The 7,500-nt window shown below is 43.6% G+C and overlaps 1 protein-coding gene across 1 annotated transcript in view; it reads left to right on the top strand.

The window, feature by feature from the left end:
• ndst2b (N-deacetylase/N-sulfotransferase (heparan glucosaminyl) 2b) overlaps nucleotides 1-7,500 on the top strand; it is a 36,410-nt gene that overhangs the window by 23,849 nt on the left and 5,061 nt on the right. The window contains exons 6-13 of the mRNA XM_042083944.1: nucleotides 3-45; nucleotides 1,353-1,481; nucleotides 2,054-2,236; nucleotides 2,470-2,566; nucleotides 5,054-5,177; nucleotides 6,037-6,211; nucleotides 7,030-7,200; nucleotides 7,450-7,500. The exon at nucleotides 7,450-7,500 is cut by the window's right edge and continues 59 nt beyond it. Coding sequence (XP_041939878.1) covers nucleotides 3-45; nucleotides 1,353-1,481; nucleotides 2,054-2,236; nucleotides 2,470-2,566; nucleotides 5,054-5,177; nucleotides 6,037-6,211; nucleotides 7,030-7,200; nucleotides 7,450-7,500 — 973 coding nt within the window. The remainder of the gene's footprint in view (nucleotides 1-2; nucleotides 46-1,352; nucleotides 1,482-2,053; nucleotides 2,237-2,469; nucleotides 2,567-5,053; nucleotides 5,178-6,036; nucleotides 6,212-7,029; nucleotides 7,201-7,449) is intronic.

Genomic DNA, 7,500 nt, shown 5'->3' on the forward strand with positions numbered 1-7,500 from the left:
AGGCCCGCACGCTTCAGACGAGGCTTCATCCACAACGGCATAAAGGTGAGCGATCACAGGTTAGGTATGTTTACCAGGTGAGCCATCACTACACGGATTAGGTATGTTTACCAGGTGAGCGATCACAGGTTAGATATCTTTACCAGGTGAGTGATCACAGGTTAGGTATGTTTACCAGGTGAGCCATCACTACACGGATTAGGTATGTTTACCAGGTGAGACATCACTACACAGATTAGGTATGTTTACCAGGTGAGCGATCACAGGTTAGATATCTTTACCAGGTGAGTGATCACAGGTTAGGTATGTTTCCCAGGCGAACGATCACAGGTTAGATATCTTTACCAGGTGAGTGATCACAAGTTAGGTATGTTTACCAGGTGAGCGATCACTACACGGGTCAGGTATATTTATCAGGTGAGCCATCATGGGTTGCTAAAATTGTGAACAATAGAGACGGTGGAGCACACTGAAGAAGGCACTACACCTGAAACGTGTCTATGCAATAAAGAGATCGAAGTATGCAAAGTGTGGCCTTTTCTCCTTTTCTGATCACTTCTATGTTTGGTCCAGCACTATTAAAGACAAAAAAAGAGACTGAAGCCTGCTCCTGCCCTCTGTGACCAATAGAACGATCATATTGTGATTATGAAATGTAAAATGCAGTAGTGTTATTACGGTGTCGCTGCAGGGAAGTGGGTGGAGCCCAGCGGGAGGTCACTCTCTTTCACGCCGCGGTTTCGTTTGAATCCCCAGTGGTCCGTGGATCACGATCTGTCGAAAATCCCCCGCAGTAGAAAGTCAATTAATGTGTGATATTTGCACTCCCAAAGAAGTGGGACATCTGCTGTATTGCTGAATTGCATATCAATTTGCCACATTCATCATTAAGTCAAGATTTTATTAAGTTTTGTGAAGTTACATATTAATTCAGTGACAAGAGTACGGATGATGTGTTTGATATCCCTGAAATAACTTCAACTAAAATAGCATCTGAGCTAAAGCCTGCAGTGGCTCTAAAAAATCGAAGGCTGACTAGAAGCCTACAGATGCGTTAGATTCACCTTTGTAGCGTTGCTTTATCACCACCTAGGTGTGCATTATGTTTTCCTAGCAGAATACCTTGTCATCCATTATCACCATTGTATTCTTTACCATCATTAACCAATTACCGTCATTACCACAACACCTTTGTTTACTTTCGTAGTCAATCACATTCAAATGACAATACCTTTTTTTACGCTACAATACATTTGTGTTAATCAACATTTACCGTTGCAAAGCTTTTAACACTGTCTTTGTGTTTTAAGAAATAAGATGAACACGATTGGTGTGTGATGTGTTTCTGAAAGGTTCTACCGAGGCAGACGTGTGGCCTTTTCACACACACCATCTTCTACAAGGAATACCCCGGAGGATCATGGGAGCTGGACAAGAGCATCCGCGGAGGGGAGCTGTTCATGACACTGCTGCTTAATCCGGTAAACAGCATTAAAACTCACTCACACACTCTCTCTCTCACACACACACACACACACACACACACACACACACACACACACACACATACACACACACACACACACATGCACACTCCACCACATGCCTGCAGGTAGCTCAAATGAAGCACATTATTCTAGTAAACGAGCCTTCCTTTTCATTTTCTATTTCAGCCCAGGTCTCCATTTTCACCCAAGCAATGCCTCAAAGAATATGCCACTGTGATATGATAATGAGCAAACACCATTAGCTTGTGTTGGCTCTCTCTCTCTCTCTCTCTCTCTCTCTCTCTCTCTCTCTCTCTCTCTCTCTCTCTCTCTCTCTCTCTCTCTCTCTCTTGCTCTCTCTCCCTTCCTTTCTTTCTGTCTTTCTCTCTCTCTCTCCCTCTCTCTCTCTCCCTTCCTTTCTTTCTCTCTCTATCTCTCTCTCTCTCTCTCTCTCTCTCTCTCTCTCTCTCTCTCTCTCTCTCTCTCTCTCTCTCTCTGCTTGCTTTAATTAAGCACAAAAGTGCTCGTAATTACAGTGTGCAAACAAACTCCTCTGTCTTGCACAGGTCAGTATCTTCATGACCCACCTGTCTAACTACGGCAATGACCGACTGGGCCTCTATACCTTTGAGTCGCTGGTGAAGTTCGTCCAGTGCTGGACCAACCTCCGGCTGCAGACACTGCCCCCAGTGCAGCTGGCTGACAAGTACTTCCAGATCTTCCCAGAGGAGAGAGACCCCTTGTGGCAGGTAAGTGGAACTACAACATTCTCCTGGGACAAAGAGTGATTAGTCCCGGTCGACTTCAGGGTCCTGGTTCCTGGCTTATAGGAAATCACCTGTGTCCCTGTATATGTAGGACCACCACTGAAGACAATGTCTACGATTGACAGCTGTTTAGCTAAAGATCCTGAAGAAATGGAGGGCACACGATTGAAAGAAGGTTAAAAGGATATAATTTAATTCACTGGTTTATTTCCCAGAATCCCTGTCATGACAAGAGGCATAAGGACATCTGGTCAAAAGAGAAGACATGCGATCGGCTGCCCAAGTTTCTCATCATTGGCCCACAGAAGACAGGTATTGACATCCCCTCAAGATAGGCGATCTGACCGCTGAGCTTTGGTGGGGACACCACTAACTAAAAAATGATTAAAATGTGCTACTGTCCAACTGCTATCCATGATTAAAATGTGCTACTGTCCAACTTGATCTAACTATACTGTGTAGCCTACACAATCTGATTTTAATATGAACAGATATGTAGGCTATATTTAACATTTAACATTTAATTTCTATTTGGTCTGTTATGAAATCATGCATTGACCCATTTAAGCACAGCTCAGTTTTAAGAAACTTAAATACATGCAAGCATTTTGTGAAAAGAAATCATTAAGGCTACATTGACAAACTCTTAACCGTGAGCTGCCTGTATATTCTCTGATTCTGATATTTACAGATATCTAGGCGATGTAAGCACAGCTCAGTTTAAGAAATGCTTAAAGCTGTAGTATTTCAAAACCGGATTACTCTGGAACAGCTAACTATACACGGGAATGCATTGCACCTTTGTGTTCGGTAATGTCTGCTGTTTATTCTGATATATGGTTTGTCATGTGTTGCGTGATGAGTGTGTAGGCCTACGATATTCCACCAAGACGAATGGATGTGGAGATGTGCACAGAAAATAATTATTAAATCTCTTGAAGTTATTTTTCTTTTGAACTGTTTATCACAGCAAATATATTTTAGTATATTTGTCTTTAGCCTTGCAAATATATAGTGGCTAGCTAGCACCGTTTAAAAGCTGAGAAAAGGCTCTTTCATGTGACACATGTGTGATGAGTAGAAGAGAAGAATGGGTGAATTTGGACGCACTTCATATGCCTTGTAGTGAAGTGAAGCTGAAGCGCTGCGCCATGCTGCGCAGGAGACTGTGGCTCACTTGTAGTTATTATAGGTAACTTCAAATCAGCGCGATTTACCCTTATAGGCTACTGCACATTACAAGATCTGTACGAGATGATCCGCAGCACTGAAGTGAGAAATGATTTAACTCTTTGTGTAGTGCATGTGAGCGTTTTTCCCCCCATTTCGACCTGAATATTGGTGGGGACATTTTAGTCGTAATTTGACCCTGGTGTGGACACGTCCTTCGGTCCCTACGCAAATCTACGGCCATGCCGCCAGGCTCCTAACTCTTATATCTAGAAGAACTTGGCTTTAATTCCAGTGTTAGGAACAAACATTTGAATGCATTTGAAGTGGGAAATGAAGTGGAAATGACTGTGGTATGCAGTGTTGCTCTGATTATCATATTGAGTCATTACACAGTGGAATTAATCTGTGTGACTCATCTGCACTTATCAGTGCAAGTCATGTGATTATATTTAACCTGAATATATATATATATATATATATATATATAACCTGAACACTGATGATTGACTGCTTCTAATTTAATCTGTGACGTTGTTTAATTAAAATGGAGGTAGACCTCAAGTGAAAGAACAGATGTTATTGAAACACTCCACAATACTAGAGGCTTCATGACTACTGAAATTGTTTTGCATAATAGTAGTTGACTAGTCGTACGTTACCAGTACAGTGCTGGTGCTAACATTACTGCTAGTGCTAACTGATGGCAGCAGATGTTTCATTTTTAGGTGGTTATCCATAGCAGGTGTGTTCTTATTATGGCTGTAAAGATTATTTTCATATTTGATTAACCTGCCTATTATTTTCTTGATTAATCGTTTAGTTGTTTAATCAGTAAAATCCCAGAAAATGGTGAAGAATTGAGTAAAGCTGAACATTTTCAGTGTTCAAGCTTTTGAAAAGAGTTTAAGAGGCTACAATCAGATAAATCATATGTATTTTCCACAAAAATGACCGATTATTCAATTATCAAAATAGTTGCCAATTAATATACAGCTAATTGATGAATTGATTGATCATTAAAGCCCTAGCTGTTATTGTATTTTTATACAGCTGTAAGCTACTGAATACACAGCACTGCGGAACAGGTCTCATTTTTGGTGAAGTACTCTAGCCCGTTTAGCACTGAGCCATTTTGTTGATGACTACTTTAGTGCTGCTTAAAGCACTGATGAGTGATTTTAATAGTCGGCATGAGCAAGTTAGCCATGTGTGTAATATAAGATGGTAATAACAATCAAACAAAACAACAGCAGGCCTGCAGTGCAACTATGAAACTGAGGAGTGACAGTGAGAGAGAAAACAGATTGAAAAATACATGTAGTGCCTATAACATAGTTGTATTCTTATGTATTCTTTCATTGCTCGCTCTCTCTTCCTTTCTTTCTTTCTTTTTTCTGTTCTTCCTCTCTCCTTTCTTTCTTTCTTTCTTTCTTTCTTTCTTTCTTTCTTTCTTTCTTTCTTTTTCTCTCATGGTCTCTTTCTCTCTCTCTCTCTCTCTCTCTCTATTTCTCTCTCTATTTCTCTCTCTCTCTCACTCACTCTCTCTCTCTCTCTCTCTCTCTCTCTCTCTCTCTCTCTCTATTTCTCTCTCTCTCTCTCTCTCTCTCTCTCTCTCTCTCTCTGTAGGTACAACAGCTTTGCACTCGTTTCTCTCCCTCCATCCTGCCATCTCCAGTAGTTTCTCCAGCCCGGTGTCATTTGAGGAGGTGCAGTTCTTTAGTGGGTCCAACTACCAGCGGGGCATTGACTGGTAAGGAGCACGCACACACACACACACTAAAACACACACACACACACACACACACACACACACACACACACACACACACACACTAAAACACCCATACACACACACACACTAAAACACACACACACACTCACACAGAGTGGTGTCATGTCTTTTCTCCGATAAGCACTTGTTCTAAACACACACACACACACACACACACACACACACACACACACACACACACACACACACACACACACACACACACTGACTGATCACCAGTCAAGCTTTTTGCAGTTATTCTTTATTTCCTGGTGATTTCTGCCAGAACTAAATAATTTGTCATGAATTAATAATGTTATATAGAATTTAAAATGCAGCGAGTGAATTCATCAACCTTCACACTGCTCTCTGTACTCCCATGTCATATTGCTCAAGCCTTTCTTTCCCTCCCCCTCTCCCCCCCCCTCCAATTCTATTGATAAGTGGAACAAGCCTCTACATATATAATGTCTAGAAATGCATACGACTTCAAGAAACACCTCACCTTATGAAGTTCTCACAGAATAAGAATATGTCAAAAACTGAATTTTGTCAGATAGAGTCTTATAATTCTAAAGGGACGATATCTGTTTTGCCAAGCTATGCATCAAATAACCATACATTGAACTCTCTCAATTTCAGTTTCAAAGGCTCTAGTGACATGTCAAGTGGTCTTGTGTTGCAAGACACAGTAACATACTGATAGCCAGATTCAGAAATCACTATTATATTATTAACACTATTATTACTAATAATCATTCTTATATTAAAATAGAATAAATATATAACAAATGAATGATGATACTTTTTAAGAAATCTTTTTCTCTGTCTCTCTCAGGTACATGGACTTCTTCCCCGTCCCGTCTAACGTGAGCACAGACTTCCTGTTTGAGAAGAGTGCCAACTACTTCGACACGGAGGCGGCTCCGCCCAGAGCTTCGGCCCTGCTGCCCAGAGCCAAGATCATCGCTGTCCTCATCAACCCTGCTGACCGTGCGTACTCCTGGTACCAGGTGAGTGTGAGTTTCTGTGTGTGTGTGTGTGTGTGTGTGTGTGTGTGTGTGTGTGTTTGTCAATGCCTCCGTTTCCATATTGTGTTTCCTAAGATGTTTTCATTCATCTTTTGTTCGTTCTTACTTCTTTGCCTCAATTTCATTATGTTCTCTCTCTCCTCTCCTCCTCCCTCTCTCCTCCTCCCTTTCTCCTCTCCCTCTCTCCTCCCTCTCTTCCTTCCTCTCTCCTCCTCCCTCTCTCCTCCCTCTCTCCTCCCTCTCTTCCTCCTTCTCTCCTCCTCCCTCTCTCCTCCTCCCTCTCTCCCTCTCTCCTCCTCCCTCCCTCTCTCTCCTCCTCTCTCTCTCCTCCTCTCTCTCTCCTCCTCCCTCTCTCTCTCTCCTCCTTCCTCTCCCTCTCTCCTCCCTCCCTTTCTCTCCTCCTCCCTCCCTCTCTCTCCTCCTCCCTCTCTCCCTCTGTCCTCCTCCCTCTCCCTCTCTCTCCTCCTCTCTCTCTCCTCCTCCCTCTCTCCTCCTCCCTCTCCCTCTCTCCTCCCTCTCTCTCTCCTCCTCCCTCTCTCCCTCTGTCCTCCTCCCTCTCTCTCTCCCTCTCTCTCTCCCTCTCTCTCCTCCTCTCCTCCTCCCTCTCTCTCTCCTCCTCCCTCTCTCCCTCTGTCCTCCTCCCTCTCTCTCTCCCTCTCTCTCTCCCTCTCTCTCCTCCTCTCTCTCTCCTCCTCCCTCTCTCCTCCTCCCTCTCTCCTCCTCCCTCTCCCTCTCTCCTCCTCCCTCTCTCCCTCTCTCCTCCTCCCTCTCTCTCTCTCCTCCTCCATCTCTCTCCACAGCACCAGAGGGCTCATCTGGACCCCGTGGCTTTGAACTTTTCCTTCCATGAGGTGGTGTCCGCCGGCCGCTCCTCCCCTCCTGCCTTGCAGACCCTGCAGAGACGCAGCCTGGGGCCCGGGGCCTATGCCTCACACCTGGACAGATGGCTGCACCACTACCAACCCAGCCAGGTACACACGCACACACACACACACACACACACACACACACACACACACACACACACACAGCTACATCCACAGCCTGGGGCTTCTCACCTGGGGAGATGGTTGTACAACTAACGTATACATTATATATGTTTATAGTACATTATAAACATGGCACCCTTATTGTCTTACATTTGGTTAGTAAGTAAATATATGATATATGTACACGCTAAAGCAGAAATGTGTGTGTGTGTGTGTGTGTGTGTGTTTTAGCTGTTGGTAGTGGATGGGGTTCTGCTTCGTTCCAACCCAGTTCAGGTGATG

This window comes from Alosa sapidissima, chromosome 24 (assembly GCF_018492685.1).
Source record: "Alosa sapidissima isolate fAloSap1 chromosome 24, fAloSap1.pri, whole genome shotgun sequence".
NCBI lineage: Eukaryota > Metazoa > Chordata > Actinopteri > Clupeiformes > Clupeidae > Alosa > Alosa sapidissima.